The 21,507-nt window shown below is 43.3% G+C and overlaps 1 protein-coding gene across 2 annotated transcripts; it reads right to left on the bottom strand.

Annotated features, from left to right (window-relative positions):
- Positions 1 to 1,173: 1,173 nt before the first annotated feature.
- Positions 1,174 to 21,495, bottom strand: EIF3L (eukaryotic translation initiation factor 3 subunit L). Of its 2 annotated transcripts, XM_065943710.1 has the most exons (13): positions 21,386 to 21,495; positions 19,190 to 19,238; positions 18,288 to 18,498; positions 17,011 to 17,090; positions 15,517 to 15,578; positions 14,313 to 14,382; positions 14,045 to 14,118; positions 11,271 to 11,442; positions 9,240 to 9,394; positions 8,343 to 8,513; positions 6,767 to 7,264; positions 2,250 to 2,330; positions 1,174 to 1,385 (listed from the first exon to the last, which is right to left on the bottom strand). In XM_065943710.1, exons 1-13 carry the CDS (start codon positions 21,416 to 21,418, stop codon positions 1,347 to 1,349), a joined length of 1,695 nt encoding a protein of 564 aa, XP_065799782.1. In that variant the 5' UTR covers positions 21,419 to 21,495; the 3' UTR covers positions 1,174 to 1,346. The 2 variants fall into 2 exon arrangements, with proteins under 2 accessions (XP_065799782.1, XP_065799789.1); XM_065943717.1 differs by lacking the exons at positions 17,011 to 17,090; positions 19,190 to 19,238; positions 21,386 to 21,495 and having other exon boundaries at positions 18,288 to 18,496.
- Positions 21,496 to 21,507: the final 12 nt, after the last annotated feature.

Genomic DNA, 21,507 nt, shown 5'->3' with positions numbered 1-21,507 from the left:
TTGACTTGGGCAAGCTACTTAATTAAGCCTCACTTTCCTTGGGTTTCCCTGGTGGCTCAGACGGTAAAGAATCTGCCTGCAGTGCAGGAGACCTGGGTTTGATCCCTGGGTTGGGAAGAGTCCCTGGAGGGCATGGCAACCCACCAGTATTCTTGCCTGGAGAATCCCCATAGACAGAGGAGCCTCATCAGTAAGTTCAGGATTCCACATCTCTGGAGTAAGATAATGCATAAATGGTGTGTAGACCATTCTGAGGGCTTACCCCTGAATACAAGATTTCTACAGATCCAGGAACACTTGATCTTTGTTGTGTAGGTTAGGTGAGCTACCTGAGACAACTTCAATGAAGTTTTCAATTATCATAGATCTACATGATCTGTGCTTTAACTATTACAAAAGATAAGATTAAAAATAGGCTCTGATAATAGTGTGGGCTGCTAGGTTTTGAGGCGAAGATGCCATCTCAAAGAAGTCTCCAAGATGGTAGATCCCATATGGTCGTTTACAGGAGGGATGGGAAAGAATGTGAAAAGCAGACACAGATTTGTAGTGACTGGCTGTGACGTTCATTCTGGCAGACAAGCAGTAGTTTCAAACTCACTGGGGGTGGGAGAAGCTGTCCACTGCAGAAATTTGTTTTTTTAACATAAGTTTTCCGTGGGAAGAATCACAAGACCTGAGCAGCATAAGACAGTAGAATTTGGAGCCATCTTATAGAAAAATCCAAACAAACTTTTTGCTCAACCCAATATAACTGCATGACCTCGATGAAGTCACTTAACTCCCCAGGTCTGTCTCCTCTTTGACAAAATGGGGACCCTACTCCCAAACCCAAGCTGTCCAGTGTAGGCAGTGTACCTGGATTCCTCAGCAGAGTCCTGGCAGGATGTGTTCAGGAGTTCCTTCCAAAAACCCAGCACTTGCACAAATATGCATGCAAATTTTGGCAGGTCATTAATGCTCACAAGATTCCTTTGAGATGCAGATAAGATACTAAATAAGAAAATGTCCTGTATATTGTATAATGCTTTATGAATGCAGGAATTAAGTAATTCAACTTAAACATTAATAACTAATGCATCCGGACACATGTATCTCATGACACATGGGAAATTACATATAGTATTCTTGTTCACAGACGCTCCCCAACAAGAATAAGAAGACAAATCTGACTCCAAAGAAGATCCTTTATTAAGAACTACTTAAAACATATCAGTCCTTGATTCAAAAAACTTCAACTCAAGTGACTGGCCAATGGCTGAGCTGGGTAAAGGCTTCATGGTGGCAGAACACCACCTACAATGACATCAAAATAAGTTCCTGAGTAGTGTCAAGTGTGAATATACTCAGGGTCTCTGTCCCATCTTTTTCAGGGTTCGGTTAAGCTGGAAGAGAAAGAAAAGTCAAGTCAGATAATGGCTTTTTCACCAAACCTTTCCTACGGTGTGCATGATCACCAGGCCACACTCCCGAGCCACCCCTCTGACGCAGACACGTCACGGGATCACTGACACAGCATCTACTATCAGTGTCAGGTCCCCCACCCGGCACTCTCACAGTGCCGCACAGGCCACGCAGCTTATGCTATCTGCCTTTCACACTGCACACACACTGTATACTGCTCAAGTACTTTTGTAGACAGGAAAGGGCCTCAGGGTGGCTAGACTTGCCAGGCCTGTTACTGTCCTGCAGGACTCCAGGGGCACGGCCCACAGCACAGCAGTGACCTCTGCTGGAGGCCTCAAAGCACCGGGACGCTGAGGCTCTAGCTATGGGCACAGAGTGACCCACGAGGCCTCTCTGAGGGCAGGACGTGGATCGCACCACGTATGTCAAAACAGAGCTTCAGGGTCTCTGCCTGCAGAGACTGGCCAGACCTGTCTAAGTTGAAGAGTAACTAACTGCCAGATGGGGAGGGACGGGTAAGAGCAGGCAGTGAATCCACCCATATTAGGAAATAACAGGGAGGGAGGCGAGAGCAGGCCACCCGCAGAGAGAGATCTTGGGAAGAGATGCTCCAAAGAAGGCTGACGCGGCAACTCCTACAGGCCCAGCCCCACCCTCCAGACCCCAAGCAGCCAGCCTGTCTAGCTCAGAAACTTCAAAGGCCAATTCCAGGCTTTCTTGAAAATAGAAATGAGAGGAAAAAAAAAAAGGAAAATAGAAATGAGAAACAGAAGACTTAAAAACTCCCCACTCCATTCCCAACTCCCATCTGCAGCCCCCACACCAGTCTCCACACCTCTCACCTCTTCAAATTTGTGAATCTGCCGAATGAAGAAATCCCCATAGCGCCGGGCGACCTTGGTGTCTGCGATGTGGATCATGTCCTATGGGAAAAGCAGCCAGAGGAGCAGTGAGGGAGAGTCACTCACGGACTCTGCAGACACCAGTGGTGCCAAGTGCCAGATAAACCCCTATCCATGGGGGCACATTAACAGCTAGGAGCCGCTCTTTATACATGCTGATTTTTACTTTCTTCATGTTAACTCATTTATTTTCTGGTCTTTTTAATGAACATGCATCTGTTGCCAATAGTAACATTTAAAACGTAGCATTTTATTCTCATATACTGTTTATAAGTGGCAAATTAGTTTAGATTTTAAATGATTTTTTAGCTCAAAATATTTTGTTGAGCACTGTTTACTTGTAAATTCGTACATAATCTAGGTTAAGACCCAAGAACTTCCTGAATTTCTTGATTTTTTTCAAGTCAAGAATGAAAAAAAAAAAAAAAAGAATTTGCTAACTCTTGGGAGAAGACAATCCAGAGATAGTTGGGACTAGTTCAGCTGCTCACTAAAAGGAACGTAGCAAGTGACTGATACGGCCCAAGTGAAGGCATTGGGAATAAATTCAAACAGAATTTTAGGTAGCTGATGCAATACCACAGGGGGTAGACGGTTTTGATTTTTAAAAACATGACTTGGGAACTAAGATCCAGCAAGCTGCATGGCAAAAAGCACAAACAAAAAACCCCCAAAATTTCCCACCACCACCACCAACAAAAAACAAAACCCACACAACTTAAAACTTTCACTACTGACACGTTTCTACTTTGGGTGAGTCTGTTCATGGCAGGGATAGCCAAGTTCTGCTGAACACCAACCTTCCCAAAAGCCATGAAGTCTAAAATGAGAGGATCTAGTTTAGCAAAGTAAGCTTCCAAAAGCAAACTACCCAAACTGTCCAAGCAATTCTAGAATTAGGTTCATAAACCCAAGAGAACAGGTTCACAAAAATTCACAGCAGTGTTACCCATAACAACCAAAATGTGAAAACAGCTGGACTGTCCACCAACTAACAAATGGATAAACAAAGTGTGGTGTGTCCAAAAAGTGAGATACTATTCAGTCATAAAAAGGAATAAAGCACTGATACCCACTACAACCTGGATGAAACTTGGAAAGATGCTCAATAAAAGAAGTTAAACACAAAAATCCACACATTTCATGATTCTAGTTTTCAGACAATATTAAGAACAGACCAATCCAGAGAGACAGAAAGCAAATTAACTGATCTGCCAGGGGCTGTGGGGGCAGGGGAACTGGGAATGCTGCTAATGGACAGGATTCCTTTTTGGGATGACAGAAATATTGTGGGATTAGAGCAGAGATGGCTGCCCAACACAGTGAATATACTAACTAGTCATGGAATTTTACCCAGTAAAGTGAAGTTTGTTATTAATTTTAGCTTTAAAAACTGCTAGCAAAAAGTAGTATGTTTAGACCAACACACTTTCTTCCCCTTTTCACCCCTCAAGCCCCACCTCAGCTGTGCTAAGCTGATTTTCTGCCTTTTGTAAGGATGAGTATTGCAATATCCACAAAGGTGAGTGGGTCAAATGACACATTAGTTTTCTGAACATGATTATTTTTTTAATCTGACAGTTTCAAAGTAAGTTCTGTATATTGTGTTGATTGGTTATTTTTGTTGGAACATGGGTCCAAGAGTTAATTTTAAAAAGCAGTTGTTATATTCACAGATGGAGAGGGGGATATGGGAGGGATGGATGAGGAGTTTGGAATTAGCAGAGGTAAACTATTACATCCAGGATGGATAAACAACAAGGTCCTCCTGGACAGCACAGGGAACTATATTCAAAATTCCACGATAAACCATAATGGAAAAGAATATGAAAAGCAATATATACATGCGTGTAACTGAATCACCTGCTGTCCAGCACAGATTCACACAACGTCACAACATTGGAAATCAATTATACTTAAATACACTTTTAAAATAGAATGTTTAAACAAAAAGCAGTTGTCGGCAATGGATACACACACATGCAGCCTAGTTCTCAGGAGGTGTCTGTCTGAGGGTTGTGCATTTCTAAGAGGTGCATATGTGTGTGTGTTGCAGACAAACATACTTTCTGAAAACAACCAAAAATGTAGGGTATTTTTTTAAAAACTGCCTCATAGCAGCAAAGAGCTGACAAGAGAATGAAGAATCATTTAAGAGAAAACAAACTGTTCTGCAAGGAAAACACAGAAGCCCCTTCTGCACTGAGGGGATTTGCTAATCCTAGAAAACGTGGGCAGAAGGCCAGTCTAACAGAAGACCATCCTTGTAACGCTGAGATCCTAAAGAGCTGCATCCTCAGCTACAAGTGATCCAGAAGTGAACTGCCATCCCACTCCTGACACCAGCAAACCCTGCCAAGGGTGGGGGAAGAAGCATAAAAGAGACTCCTCTCTGAGACATACTCTTCTGACAGTCTACCGCCTGGCCTCGTCACCCAGCTGGTCCCAGGAACCTCAGTCTAGTGAGTTCAGTCTACGGTGGTCCCAGACCAAGAATATTCCCAGGCACCTTGTGAAGGCAAAAACAAATTCCCTTCACAGGAACAGATGTTCATCCTTTGCTTCAAAGAAATACCAACAAATATTTTTTCAAGGACAATGAACCATATGTAGCTAAAAAATAAAAAAAAGTACGTATGGAAACACTGCATCATTATTATTATTTTCTTTTTAAAAGAGAAAGCTAGAAACAGAGCTGGAGAGATAGATGAACAGGTACAGAATGTTTTTAATCAAAAGTATCCAGAATAGAGGAGACAAAAAGGTGAAGAAAGGTTTAAGAGACATGAAGGATAGAGGTCTAACGTAGATTAAAGAATTCCAGAAGGAGAATAGAACAGAAACAATACCTAAGACTTACTGGCTAAGAATATTCCAGAAGAGATGAAAGATACTGATCCACTAATTTTTAAAAGATTCTTTAAGTCTTTATCAGGGTTCCAAACATGTCTGAATGTTTCCTTGGGAGTTCCCTAGTGGCCTAGTCGTTAGGATTCTGGGTTTTCACTTTCATGACCCAGGTTCAATCCCTGGTTGGAGAACTGAGATACTACGAGCTCAAAAAGAAAAGAGGAGGGAAAAAAATGTTTCTTCATTTTTGAGTATTATGTATATGGTGCAAACAAACAGGGGGAAGGTGATATTTCATGCAAAGAACAATCTGAGAAGTTCAGCGCATTTTAAGTCTGGAAAAACTCACTTAAGAAAACAAAACAACTTAGGAAAAAAAAAAACTCACAAGTACATTAAAATGTTCAACTTGAAGGTAGTAACAGGAAGGGACTACCCTGGTGTCCAGTGGTTAAGAATGCGCCTTGCAGTGCCGGGCACACAGGTTTGATTCCTGGTCTGGGAACCAAGATCCCACAACCTGCAGAGTAGCTGGGCCCACACACCTCAACTACTAAGCCTGTGAGCTCCGGAGTGCCCCATAGCACAGCTACAAAGACGCCCACGAGCCACAGCGAAAGATCCTGCATGACACAGGGAAGGTTTTCCAGTCTGCAACTAAGACCTGCCGTAGCCAAATAAATGAATAAATATTAAAAAACAAACACTAACAATGTTCCTCGCCTTTCTCATAAAGTATTTTGCTTGTGCATCTTTCCAGAAATGACTCTCTGCACACTCAAACATATATATCATAAAAAAAAAAAAACTTAAATGGACGATTGACAGCCACTCTATAAAATCATATGTGTACCGTTCAACTGCCAAAACCACCCAAACGTCTACCAGAAGAATGGAAACACTGCAGTCAATAATTGCAGTAGATGTCACACCATCACAGAATAAACATGACTAAATTACTGCTACATATGACAATGCTGGATGGTGATTTCTCTCAACTATAATGTCGAGTCAAAGAAGTCAGACAGAAAAGAGCACATCCTGCGTAATTCCCTAAAAAGAAGTTCAAAACCAGGTAGCAACGATCTAGGGTGATACAAGTCAGGACAATGGCTTCCCATCCGGTAAGTTACTTCCAACAGTCTACAAAGCGCCACTCCCCCTTCTTCCCCCACCACAGCCTCCTCTCTGGCCACTCCAACCACACTGCAGCTATCTGGCCTCGCTCTGGCCTCAGGAGTTTTGCTCTAATTGCTCACTCTGCCTGGAATGCTTTTCCTCCAGGTATCTGCTTGCTAATTTCTGCACCTCCTTCAAGTCTCAGCCGCAAGTTCCCTTTCCCAACAAAGTCTATTCAGATCATCTTATTTAATACTGCAACCTGTGTCTTCTATTACCACCAACCTGACTTACTCCATAGCAAGTGGCAACGTCTAAGCTATCACATGGTTTGCTTAATGATAATGTTTACCACCTACTTTTTGAACACTAGAATACCAGCACAAGGGCAGAAATCTTTGTTGATTTTGTTCAATATGTCCCCAATGAACAGAACAGTGAGCATCCTAAGACCCTAGCCTGGCGGGGTGGCAGGGGGCCAGCCGTACCTTATCAATGTAGAAGTCAACCTCGGAGGCTGACTGAAACTCTCCATCTAGGGCGGAGATGCCACTGGTCCACACCAGGTTCTTCATCTTGTGTTTGAAGACAAGCAGCTGGATTCGGAACTCCTGCTCAGTGAGGTCCAGGAAGCCGGCCAGCTTGGCCACGGGCATGGTGGTGTACAGCTTGAGGAAGCTGCGGATGGTGGAGAGCTGCGCCTGCTGCTGCACCTCATCAGAGAACACCTTCAGCTGCTGCAGGAAGGGCTCCTTGTGGTAATTGGGGTGCACGTTGTCATAGTTGGGCACCACCGGCGACAGGAACTTGGGGCAGGAGTAGCTGAAAAGCTCCTCGTAGACCTGCGGGTCGCCTTTCTGCATGCGCAGCATCTTGTCCCCGTACTTCTCGCGCAGCTGGAGGTGAATGCTCTCGTCGATACGCATGGGGTACATGGTGAGGGCGATGGCCAGTAGCGCGTGCATCTGCTCATTCTGCTTGTTGATCTGGGCGTGGGGGGAGAGGCTGCTGCAGGGTCCCATGAGAAGGACCCTGTACCCTCCCAAACACTCTCTGTTCAGACCTCCGGACTTCTCCCTTTGTCTTACATCCAGCTGCTAAGTTTCCCACTGTCTCTCCCAGTCCTCCCTCTAGCTCCACCAAACTTCCCGCCTGGTTCCAGGTCCTCCCTGTCTCCTGGATTCTTCACTGGTACCCCTGTCTCTGTCTCACAGTCCACCCTGTGTACCGTTGGCAGGGCAATCCTCCTACACCAACTATGATCAAGCCACCTATAAATCTGGCTTTTTTTTTGGAAAAATATTTTAGTTGTTTCTTATAATATCTAGAAATCTTTGATGGTACTTAACGCCTATAGAATATAGATTAAATACTTTAGCTGACTAGTAAAGGGTATCGCAAAATCTAACATCCCAGTCTGGTTATTCTTCTGCCTTTCAGTCCAACTGGTTTACTGCGCTGCTACATGATCATACTTCCAAGTCTTAACACCTCTGCTTTATTTGAAACCTCCTCCAATTCTGGATTCCCAGGTGGCTCAGCCTCAAGAATCTGCCTGCCGAGGTGGGTTTGATCCCTGGATCAGGAAGATCCTCTGGAGAAGGAAATGGCAACTCACTCCAGTACTCTTGCCTGGAAAATCCCAGACAGAGGAGCCTGGCAGGCTACAGTCCATGGGGTCTTGAATCGGCCATAACTGAGTGACTGAGTACACACGCCTGTGTTTCAATCACTCACATCATCATTTCAATTCTAGGCATGTTTTGGATCCACTGTCCTCCAGGCAAACTGCTTGAGTGCAGTACCCATATCTAACTGATTTTAAGTGCCCACAGCCCAGTGAACAACCTACGTACTGCTGGAGGATAAAAGTAAAAGAAAAGATACTACTGTCCTGATCATCAAGGTGTTAATGATCCAAAGAAATGTGCCTAACAAAATAAATTCAGGCTAGCCATTAAGAAATCATCCTATTGAAAAAGCAGGCAAAATAGCAAAATTTTGGAAGGTGTTTACCCAAAAACTGTGGGCACCGGTGTGTCAGCTGGTCAGAGGTCTCCTTACCATCTCATATTTGTACGTGGTCCTCTGGAACATGCTCTTGGTCCTCTGGATGTAGAGGAGGATGTTGGCAAAGACCCGGATGGCATCCTGGTAGCGACGCATCATCAAATATGCAAAACCAACATAATAGTATGTGGTAACCTGGCACTCGGGCACACGGGAATACATGCTCTGTGGAAGGAGGCAGAAGCAGCATCCATGAATTTTAAGACCAATTCATCCCAGCTAGGGTGTGAAAATAGGCGGGGCCTAGTGTCAGCCAAAGCAGAAGCACCAAGAGATCCCTGCAGAGGCCCTGAGCAACCCAGAGGAAGCCCTGGCTCTGGAGTTGGAGGCTCCGAGTAGACTGTACCACTAACTGATTATGTGACCTGAAGACTCCATTTTCTTGGCTCTAAGAGAAAAAGACTGGACTAGGTAACCCTAAAATTTCTTTCAACTCTAAAATCCTCTACACCTCACTTTTACATTCTTTCTTGCTTTTCCAAATAAGCCCTATAAAGGAACAGACAGATAAGATACACACATCAAACAAAAAAGGTATTATGTTTCTATGGTGAGGCAAACAACCACTGCTAACATACCATTATCTCAACCACCTCAGAACTTTCTAAGTATTTTGTTAATTCTTTGGTGAAAGCTGAAAGGTAAAAATCTGCCTAATCATTCTGGTTTGAAAACAGTATCAATAGAAGAGGTGAATATCTGAGGCGTTATTAAGCATCAAAGAGAAACCACCCTGTCCAGATTCAGGTTTTCCCTGCAGTAGTTTTCCCAATTCTTGTCTCAATGATCCCTGGGGAGGATTCCTCATTTTTTCTCCTTGAAATCTGTCCTAATAAATCAGAGATTCTCTTAAGGCCCTGCGAATGTGGGCCTGAGGAAACAGGGAATTACCTTCTTGTTCAGTTCGATGTTCTCTAGCACCTTGATGGCCTGGTAGTAATCCCCCAACAGGGAGTGCAGTCGCAGAAGGCCCACCAGGCTGAAGTAGCCGAGCATCTTGTAGAGGGAGTGCCGTCCGTACTCCCCGGCCACACTCTCTGGGTCACCTGAGAGACAGACAGACAGTGTACACTTCAGGAGAGGCTGGGAACAAGGGCAGGCCTGAACCTTGAATGTCACTCAGTAAACTCTTAACATACTGCCAGTCTCTAAAGCTTTCTGCAAAAGGAAATAACTCTGCCTTCGAAGGAATAGGAAGAAGAAGCATGCCTGCCTTATGCTAATCTTATATTCACCAGTTAAGTCACCTGGTGGTGGGGGGGGGTGGTACCAGTCCCCTCATACACCTGAGAACACAAAAGGACCCCTCTCATCAATAAGAGCTCCTCACTAAGGCCCCTTTCAGGATGTCCATGAGATCAAAGTTATCTTCCTAATAACACTGAGATACCACGTGCCTTTCTCACTGAGTTGGCATTTGCATCAATGGTGCAAAAACAATGTGCGTAAAACTACGGACCACTTAGCATCAGTCAGACAGCGGCACCGGACTCTGGATGTAGAGGAGGATGTTGGCAAAGACCCGGATGGCATCCTGGTAGCGACGCATCATCAAATATGCAAAACCAACATAATAGTATGTGGTAACCTGGCACTCGGGCACACGGGAATACATGCTCTGTGGAAGGAGGCAGAAGCAGCATCCATGAATTTTAAGACCAATTCATCCCAGCTAGGGTGTGAAAATAGGCGGGGCCTAGTGTCAGCCAAAGCAGAAGCACCAAGAGATCCCTGCAGAGGCCCTGAGCAACCCAGAGGAAGCCCTGGCTCTGGAGTTGGAGGCTCCGAGTAGACTGTACCACTAACTGATTACCTAGCGGCGTCCTTTACCACCACTCACCTGCAGGGAAAGAGCCAGCCACTCTTTTTTCACAAAACCCCACTGTTACGTAAAAGAATAACTGATATACAAACTATTGACTATTCAGACATGGGTATTTAGCAGACATTTTCTCAAAAATGAGTGCAGAGAACTTGTTAAGATTCCAATGTCTGTTAAGTATCAATGAACTTACTTATCAACTTTTAAGTAAAAATTAGAATTTCATAAAACTTCTATCTGGTACTATGAACAACAGCTTCCCAAAATAAGGACTTATCTGATGAGGTTGATGGTCAAAGTAACAGATGTGGTTTCAAAAAACTGTATAATAAAATGTGTCAACTTTCAGAAAATCTTGCTAGCTCATTTTACAAAATCATGCACGGATAAAAAAATTCACTCAGGCTGCAGGAGAGACTAGTAAACCTTAACATAACAAAGTACAAGTTTACTGATAAGGTTTCAGATTCCACACTGCAACTAACCTATAGAAACTACCATGATTTAAAAAAAAAAAAAAAAAAGACAGACAGAAACCACCATGGTCAAGTTCTGCTGTAGAATCAGAGAAGAGTTGGGCTATGCGAAAAGGCTGTTAAAGTTTCTCTTCCCTGTCCCAATTAAATCTCTGTGTGAGGCCAGATTCTCCTCAGATACATCACCCAGAGCAGCATCTTGCCACAAACTGAGGGAAGAGGCAGAAGACTCCTCCAGCACTCTTCCACAGAGCCACACTTAAAGAGGTTTGCAAAACCACTGCTCTTCTCACTGGAACAAAATGCTTATAGAGATAAACTTTAGGATTCTTAATCTTTTAGAGTGTCAAGTGGTCCTCACACCAAAATGTTTGAGAAGTGCTTATCTCAACAAAGGCCCTAGAGAGGCAGCCGAAATGTTTACAAACACAGCTCTTAGGAAGTACTGGTTCATTCTGTCAGCCAACAGACGGCCAAGCCCAGCAGCTTCCAGATCAGCACTCAGCTCCTACTCACCCCCAGACACCGGAGGAGCAGTCCATCACCCGAGAGACGGCGGCTCCTTAGCACTACCCACGGCCACCATGCCTGAGAACCAGATGGCGGGCAGCGCTCAGCACTCACCTCCGCTCGTGTACACCTCCAGCTGCCGGTTGATGTTGGACTTGTCCACTAGGGAGTGAAGGACGTTGAGGACACTGTGAACATTCCAGATTTTGGGATTGGAGCGAAGGAAGTCGATCTCTTCCTCTGACTTCTTGGCGGTCTTACAGCGGTACTGACTAAATGACTGAAACTGTTGAGGAGGAAGGGAAAGATGCAGCAGGGGCATAAAACCCAAAGGGACAGCGCAAGCGCACAATGCTACTGCTGTGGCTTCTGCCACAACAATCTGCGCGCTGACTACTGGTGCTCTGAAAGCCAGCTTTGATAAAGCTGTGAATTCTGTTCATTACTATATACTTATTCCACAGCGAAGTAACTATCTCTAAAATGACAAGTAGTTTGTGGGAAAAAGAAAACATTCAATTTGGAGTCAAACACAGCCTAAAGTTACTTAATGTCTCCGGGCAGCACAGTGCTGGCCGTAAGAACCTGGTTCCAAACACAGGTTTCAGTGACCTAGAAGCTAAGTTCTAGATGACCTAAGACCACTCTTCAACTGTAAAATATCATCTTCCTCTAAGCAGCAGGAGAAAATGCTTCCAAATTTACAATAAACAAAGAATAGTATCCAGAATGTAGAAGGAATTCTCATTAAGCCAAAAAGAGGAAGATCATCCAACAGAAAAACAGGCAAAGAATACTGATAATTAATGTGAACAGGACTGGACTGGTCAATTAGTAGAGAAAATGCTCAATCTTTTCAGAGAAACGTAAATTAAAATGACTACCATTTTTTCCCTATCAAATTGACAAAAATTAGACCAATAACATCCAATACAGAAAACTTGCTTTTGAATGCTGATAGTAGTAGTATAATTTGACACAGCCCTTTAAGAGAGCAGTAATTACTATTTTTTAAAATTTGAAGTGACAAAAATGTTTTATATCTTGATTGTGGTTGTGTATATATTTGTCAGATCTCAACTATACTCTTAAAATCGGTATATTTGATTGTGTGCAATTTATGACTCTATAAACCTGATTTAAAACAATTTAAGAAGTAAATATCCTTCAGCCGACAACCCTACTTCCAGTCATCTCCAGAAACAGACTTATGTGTAACACATAGACCAGAAGACTGGTAACATCATGTGGATGGTACAAAAGAACAAGGCAGGTCTTTATACGATGATTATCTTTGCAGATACTAATTGATATCTCTGCAAAGGCAAGGCAGGAAGACACTTTCACTTTATCTGTAGTTAAAACACTCAGTAATAACAAATTCATGTTATTACTATATCAATACAAATAAATGAAAGTGGTGGGGAATAAAGAGAAAAATAAACACTTCCTTTTAAATTTTTTTTTTTAAAGAAAAAACGAACAACAATAATAAAAAAAATTTTTTTAAACAATAAAGAGTGATGGGGAGGAGCTACTCACCCCATAAGGTATATAGCTGGCATTTCTTAAGCGGCTTATAGCACTCTCATGTCTCACAAAGACTGGCTGGAGGAATCACACCTAGCCCATAGTGGGAGTCTTTGTTAGAAGTGAGAGCACTTAAACCTGTTAACAGAGCACCAGTTAAGCCCAGGGAATTAGGATTATCTTTAGTCGGATGAAGAACCTTAGCACAGACTCTGACTTGCTGTGAGTCAACAGGATGGCCAACCTTCTAAAATTATGCCAAGTAATAAGCCATGGACGGACTTCCCTCGTGGTCAAAGCAGGGGGCCTGGATTTGATCCTTGGTCAGAGAACTAGATCCCACATGCCTCAACTTAAGAGTTTGCATGACACAGTGAAGATCCCATGAACTGCAACTAACAGCAGGTAAAGCCAAATGAATAAATTACAAACAACAATAACAAAACAAGCCAAGGAGCCAGAGAAGGCAAATAAGGCCGGTGTGCTCTGTGGCCTTCACTGCCCAAAGGCACTGAAGCCTACCTTGAGCAAGAGGCCTCTTTCTCAAAGGGCCTGAGGAAGGTTTCCTCAGCTCTCCAATCACACGTGTCAGCGCTTTGTATTTAGAGTCTCTTTGATCCATGGAGTTCAAATAAGAGCTTTATTAACAAACCAATTTTTCCTGAAATACCCAGTAAGAACTATGCTATCTCAGTAAAATACAAGAAAAAAATTTTTCCCCAAGTTCAACATCCTTTTTTTAGTAACAGCACTCTTAGGTAATATTTCCCCTTTGATAAAAATGTCCTGTTTTACTCTGATCCAGAATATATTCACATCACCACCACCACAATCAAGATATAAAAACTTCCTGACCTTAGGTGATGCAAGTGAGGCTCAGAAAGCTGAAAACACATGTCATTGCTACAGAGCTATCAGCTGGCCACGCTCTGGCAAGACCCCACTTCTAGCTGACTCCAAAGCCTGAGAAACCTGTATTCTTCCCATCAGACCACCTCTAAGGGTCAGGCAAGAAAGTTTTGGAAGTCTGGAACTCAACTCTCCTGACTTCCAAGTTCAGAATGGAGCTCTCAGACTTCACTGAATTCTTCAGAAAACCACGACATGGAGTTCAATGTGACAGGGTTATTTCTCACTATACTGGGACGGTTTTATATAATGTACCTTTTTCTGTGTGTGTGTGTGTGTGTAGCAGAGTTTTATTAAAATGTAAAAGGACGATAAAACCTTCTGACATAGACATCAGAAGGGGGATAGAGAATGTCCTGTATCTTTTTAATAACATGAATGGTTAACAGCTATTCCTTGTTTGGACCAGTTATTGAATATTTCAAATTAAGCCAAAGCTGACCAGCTACCTGGTAGATGAACTCATCGATGATGTCCCAGAGCCACTGGTTGGGCAGTTCAAGGGGAGCAGGACCATCAGCATCTGTGCAGAAGACCACAGAAAAGTCAGACTAAAGTCAATGACTACGCCCATTCAGCAAGGCTGCAGAACACAATTTCTAATTTCTCTCTTAAAAGGACTATGAATCTCAAGGCTTCCGCTCTTCCCACCTGCATGTTAAAATCCTGTTAAAAAGAGATGAAGACAAATAGGTCTCATCATAACCTCAGACTCACTAAGAATGTAGTTGAAGAGATTGCAATAGTTGTAATACGATTCAAACCTCTGCTCCAAGGAGGGTCCCCCCTGTAAAGAAAGCAGAAGACAGGAGGACACATTTAACCCAACGCCCTCTACTCATGGCCTGCCATTGACAGCGGAGAACAAATACAGCTGACCTTTGAAAACACGCGGGTCAGGGGTGCCAACCCTCCAGTCAAAAATCTATGTATAACGCACAGTCAGCCCTCCATACACGTGGTTTTTCTGTATCTGCAGACTCAACTCTGTAGTATATTTACTGAAAATATCTGCATGTAAGTGGACCCACATAGTTCCAACTTGTGTTGTTCAGGGGTCAAACATACATGAGAACTGATGTCTGCTCTCCCCTTCTTAGCACGTAAAGAGCACTCCAGTGATAGGGAAGACAGTAAGTGCTACAGCAGTCCAAAGCGATCCTGAGTATCTGACCCTAAGGGTCAAATTTTATGCCAAAAATCTTAACTGACTTTTAGAGAGCAGGCATGCACATCCGGCAAAGCAGAGGAGCAAAGGGAAGGTGTTTCAGGAAGAAGAAGACTAACAGAGGCAAAGAGATAAAACTGTGTATGGTGCTTGAGGGCTGGGGAGTAAGGCAGACAATGCTACATTGGGCTTCAATAGGCCAGAAATGCAGAGGTCTTTTAGGGCCAAACAAGAATTAAGCCAGGGGTTCAGCAAATCCACCATCACCTGTTTCGGTAAATAAAAAGCTCAACTGGAACACAGCCACGTGTACTCACTGTCCATGGCTGCTACACAGGTGAACAGACTCTGAAAGAGGCCCAGGACACTTACTACCTGGCTCTGTACGTAGAAGGCTGCTGAGCCCTGAACTAGACTTCATCTGCTGGTTAATGAGTACCACTAAAGATGTCTGAGCTGGGGAACAACATGATGAACGGTGTATTTTTGATGGACTAGAAAGAACACTACCTTGGAGTCTTAGTCCCACAGCTTACTAACCAGGGGGTCTGACAAGGTATTTAATCTCTCTGAAAAATGAGATTATGAAGGTAAAGTGCCTAATACAGTAAACGCTCTTTCACTGAAACTACTACCTGCCCGAGCCCAGTCAAGGAGAACTATTAAGAGGTGGAGAAATTAAACGAGCAATTGTGTTCCAGGGACAAAAATGGCATAGAGTTAAAAAACTGCCAGCAACATTTAGATACTCACACTGACTTTGGCATATATGTGCCTGTAGTATAATTCTTTGTACAAAATCAGGAAGACAGCATCTGAAAGAGATGGCAGAGGGGTGCTTTAGGAATCCACTGAACAACTAGTCAGTTTTAGCCCCTGGTGGGAGGTAACAGGGTAAATGTGATTTCAGAGATTAAACAACATCAAACTTCTAACACTCACACTCCAAGAATACATGCGACAAGAAAATTCATTTCCCATTTTACTCTTTCAAATTCATCTTAACCTCATTCAGGCCCATATCCCTTCACCGTTTAGTTATTGCTGCCATCCAGTTGCTTAACCAGGACATAATAACGGCTCCAAGGAAGATAACATGACATTTAACTATTGAAATTGCAAGTGCAAGGGGATCTTTGACTTATACATCCTATTTTAAGGAATTTATCCTATTGATATGATGCAACCATGAAAAAGATAGATGTGGGGAAGCTCTTCAGATACTGATGCTGTGCAGAGTTCACATACAGGTCTGAGACTATTATCCTTAGGTCTGGTAGTAAAGCTGCTCCTTGACTGGCATCTGAAGGTTTCAGAAGGGTTCCCACCAACCCGATAGGGGATGGTCTCATGTCCTTAAACTGTCTGTACAAACATGTTTTACACTGAATACCTGTTTTACTTTTGGGAGTCTGGAATTTCGGTACATGTTGAGTCTGTAATGAGCTGCTATGGTAGACAACTTGTCACGACTCCTTGCTCAAGGAATGAAGTACAATCCATGTGACTCCACTAGAGAGGACTGTTAGAATCTCAAACTGAGGTTCTCTCAAATTGATACTCAAATACAACACAATCTCTATCAAAATCCAAGCTGATCCTAAAATTGACAAGTTGATCCTAAAATTAATATGGAAATTCAAGGGACACAGAAGACCCAAAGCAATTTTGAAAAACAATAAAGTTGGAGGACTTATACTTCCCAATTTCAAAACTGTCCAAAGCTACAATCGTTAAGACAGTGTGGCTGGTACAGGCATAAAAGATCAATGGAGTCAAGTTGAGAGTCCAGAAATAAACCTCTACATTTATATGATTACCAATTTCCAAAAAGGGTGTCAAGACAATTCAATAAAAAAAGGTCTTTCCAATAACTGGTACTGGAAAAACTGGGTATCCACATGCAAAAGAATGAGGTTGGCTCTTCCTACTTTACACTATATGTAAAAGACTCCATCAGAAGGTGAAATGTGAGGAGGTCAGAAAGCCCACTCTGGAGCAACTGTAATGACCCCAAAAATTACACAGGGAAAAGGAAATCAGTCAAGACAAAAATCTCACTTTCAGCATTCACCACATATGAAAAATTTGTCCTCTTTTCATTTATTCAGCTTTCATTCAACGAGTTACATCTACTATGCACCAAACCCTGGGGAAATAAAATGAAGAACAAAACAGACACAGACCATTCTGAGCTTTCTAATGACTTCCAGTCATAGGATCCCATCCAGCACCCAGGACACCTACCGTTGCCAACCTGCGGAGCAATGGTTTCAGCCTCAGGCCAAGGTGTATTCTTGAAGAATCTTTCAGTCAACTTGGTCCAGCTGAAAACCAAACAAATACTCTGTAAGTACAAAACAGGAAGGATCTGTTTTAGGGATCTGTCACATTTTATAGATAAGTACCCAAGCTCAGTAAAGCAAAGAAGTCACAGAACCAGAGACAGGGCAGAGCCTCCAACTCTGTGACTTTCCTCAACCCAACTCTGCACCCCAACCTCTCTTAATACAGTGAAACATTTCTTTTACATCAATTAGGCAACCACCAAGCTCTTCAAGATCATCTCCTGCCCCTGTGTCATCAACTCTGGAGTTGTATTTCACTGCTTACTGTTTCCTGACTTGAGAACTTTTCAGACACCCCCACACAACTCCCTTAGTTTTCCCCCTTTCCACTTCCAAGAGTGCTCTTCTTCTCCAAACATGGCAGCAACACTATTTGTTGCAGTTTGATGCCACAACAGCCCTAGAGGATCCAACCCAAACAATGCTGCCCAAGATGCTTCATGACCCTATTTCCTCCTGAAGTCTTTTCTGACTATCCAGCTCTGACTGACCTGTCTCACTTCTAAAGCCCATTACACAAGGGCAGTCCCCTCAAAACTAGGATACAATCAGGAAATCCCTGGTGGGCCAGTGGTTATGACTCATCACTTTCACTGTTGTGGCCTGGGTTTGATCCCTGGTCAGGGAACTAAGATCCCATAAGTCACATGGCATGAACAAGGTGGGGGTGGGAACTAAGACAAAAAAACCCAGAAGCAACTACTCAAGAGCTCAGTTCACCCTATTATGCACTGAGAAGTTGGACAGCACAATTTAGAAATTAGGCTCTGGTGACAGACTGCGCAGGTTCAAAACTCAGAATATCCACTATATGACTTATTCCTTCTGTGCTTTGTTTTCTCACCTATAAAATGAGGAAAACAATGGTACCTACTTCACAAGGTTACTGTGAAGAGTACATGAGTAAATACAAGAAAAGCACTCATGACACTAATTTATATTGATCACATATGCAATTACTATTATAATTATTAACACTGATGGTATTATTTTAGGCCTATTACAAGTTCTGGTATAGAGTCCAACAAAGTAATGTCTATATCCCCCAAAGAATCACAGAAAACTCTGGGGCACTCTCAGTAACTTACAGAGTAATGAATAAATATCATCCCCTTTACAGACTGCATTACTCAGCCAGTCTCCCAATAGGAGATCATTTCAGCCAATGGCCCATACCTGTTCTCATAAATGTCCTGAATCTCATACACTTTCTGGTCAATGACATCGCTGGAGACACGACTGGCTTGTAGCTCATACACCTTCTGGTCAATTAAGTCTGAGACAGTTTTGTGGAAGTACTGGATGAAGTTTTTGATAACTTCAGGGATCACTTGATAGGTTTGCTGTTCATACTGACGTTCATAAGCCAGATCCTGCTTTGGATCTCCTAGAGGTTGGATATGATAAACACTTCAAATCCAAATGTATAACATAACAAAAAAGGAAGGCCACTCTTAAAACTAAACTCACGTCTATAAAACTAGGTCTAATTCCTTTTTAAACACTCTCCACGTCACTCCCAATCCCCACTGGCCTCTTTCTTCACATTTTCCACTACTCATTTTATTTATTAAAGTAATTTATTTGCTTATTGATTCTCCCACAAGAATCTAAAGTCTATGACAGCAAGAACGCTATCTGTCTTGTACCCAGGTCTACCCTGAGAACTTGGGACAGTTATTGGGAAGGGAGTGGAGACTGTGGTTAAGAGAGAGTAAGTGGTAGGCACTTAGCATTTTTTAAATAGATAACCAACTGCCATTCTCTATCAATATGACATAATGCAAACAATGAAACTTTTAATTTTTCACAACAAGATTTTGTTCTTCAGGTAATAGTTTAAACAAGGAAAACCACAACCAGGACAAGCATCCTTCCTTTGTGAGACTTTGATGTGGACCATGAAAAAAGCCTGGTTTAATAGGCTCTGTACCACCCTTTGGCGCAGAGCTAATAACTGACTCCAAACCTGGATTATCAACAACTAGTTTTAAACAGGTGCCCTCAGGGCAGCTGTGAGACATTCAAAAAGGTGCCAATCCTCAGAAGCACCCAGCTAGCCATACCCATAGACTCACCTGTGTGCATATCATAGTCGCCGGGATAAGCATAGGGATCGTAAGCTGCCTATTAACAAAAGAGACACAGAGAAACAGTCACCAGTCTGTGAATCCAACATGCTCGATCTAGGTTCCTAAAGACACAAAGACGAGTAAGACAGAAGCAGAAATATTAAGAAGAGGTGGCAACAATACACAGAAGAACTATACAAAAAAGATCTTCACGACCCAGATAACCACGATGGTGTGATCACCCACCTAGAGCCAGACATCCTGGAATGCAAAGTCAAGTTGGCCTTAAGAAGCATCACTATGAACAGAACTAGTGGAGGTGATGGAATTCCAGTTGAACCATTTCAGATCCTAAAAGATGATGCTGTGAAAGTGCTGCACTCAATATGCCAGCAAATATGGAAAACTCAGCAGTGGCCACAGGACTGGAAAAGGTCAGTCTTCACTCCAATCCCAAAGAAAGGCAATGCCAAAGAATGCTCAAACTACCCCAGAACTGCAGTCATCTCACACGCTAGCAAAGTAATGATCAAAATTCTCCAAGCCAGGCTTCAACACTACGTGAACCATGAACTTCCAGATGTTCAAGCTGGATTTAGTAAAGGCAGAGGAACCAGAGATCAAACTGCCAACATCCACTGGATCATCGAAAAAGCAAGAGAATTCCAGAAAAACATCTACTGCTTTATTGACTACGCCAAAGCCTTTGACTTTGTGGATCACAACAAACTGCGGAAAATTCTGAAAGAGATGGGAATACCAGACCACCTGACCTGCCTCCTGAGAAATCTGTAGGCAGGTCAAGAAGCAACAGTTAGAACTGAACATAGAACAACAGACTGGTTTCAAATTGGGAAAGGAGTAGTCAAGGCTGTATATTATCACCCTGCTTGTTTAACTTATATGCAGAGTACATCATGTTAAATGCCAGGTTGGATGAGGCACAACCTGGAATCAAGATTGCCGGGAGAAATATCAATAACCTCAGGCATGCAGATGACACCACCCTTATGGCAGAAAGCGAAGAACTGAAGAGCCTCTTGATGAAAGAGGAGAATGGAAAAAGCTGGCTTCAAACTTAACATTCAGAAAACAAAGATCATGGCCTCTAGTCCTATCACTTCATGGCAAATAGTGAAACAATGGAAACTGTGAGAGACTTTTATTTTTTTGAGTTCCAAAATAATTGCAGATGGTGACTGCAGCCATGAAATTAAAAGACACCTTCTTCTTGGAAGAAAAGTTATGACCAACCTAGACAACATATTAAAAAGCAGAGACATTACTTTGCCAACAAAGGTCCATCTAGTTAAAGTTATGGTTTTTCCAGTAGTCCTGTGTGGATATGAGCGTTGGACTATAAAGAAAGCTGAACCCAGAAGAAATGATGCTTTCAAACTATGGTGTTGAAGAAGCCTTTGAGAGTCCCTTGGACTTCAAGATCAAACCAGTCCATCCTAAAGGCAATCAGTCCTGAAAATTCACAGGAAGGACTGACGCTGAAGCTGAAACTCCAATAATTTGGCCACCTGATGTGAAAAACTGACTCATTGGAAAAGATCCGGATGCTGGGAAAGATTGAAGACAGGAGAAAGGGACGATGGAGGATGAGACGGTTGGATGGCATCACAGACTCCACAGACTTGAGCTTGAGTAAGCTCCAGGAGCTGGTGATGGACAAGGAGGCCTGGAGTGCTGCAATCCACGGGGTCGCAGAGTCGAACACGACTGAGCAACTGACCTGAACTGAAAAAACACAAAGACAAAAAGACACAGTCCCTGCTTTCGAGCGACTCATGCGCCTGTGAGAAAAGGGAGAATAAATAGACAATGACAGTACCTCGTTACGGCCGCAATAAGAGCAAAGCACAAGAGGCTGTGGGAATCAGCAGGGTTTGACGGAACTGAACCCAAATCATAAGAAGTCAGAGCTCAGTTACAGAAACAGAGAACCCTTTAAATCCAGCCTCGGCCCCCGGGCTTGAAAAGGAGAGGACGAGGGGACCGGACACACGAGGTGGGCGGGCCGAGACCCGGCTGATCTGGAGTCCGGAGCTGTGCGTGGCAGCAAAATGAGTACGCGCACGCGGCGAGGCTGGCGCGGGCTCCCAGAGAGGCGCGGACACCACTTCCCCTTAGGAATCAGTAACCCAAAAGCCCTACCCCTGTGGCGGAGACCGGCACACGTCAAGGACAAGTTACCTCAGACTCGTAATCATCAGCAGGATACGACATGGCTACAGCGGCCGCGAACCCAACCTGGAGAGAGCGGAAAAAAGAGGCCTCGCCTCCGTCTGGGAGCCGGAAGTCCAACCTCCCAAGAG

This window comes from Muntiacus reevesi, chromosome 1 (genome assembly GCF_963930625.1).
Source record: "Muntiacus reevesi chromosome 1, mMunRee1.1, whole genome shotgun sequence".
Lineage (NCBI taxonomy): Eukaryota > Metazoa > Chordata > Mammalia > Artiodactyla > Cervidae > Muntiacus > Muntiacus reevesi.
This window is presented reverse-complemented; position numbering and strand designations above follow the sequence as displayed.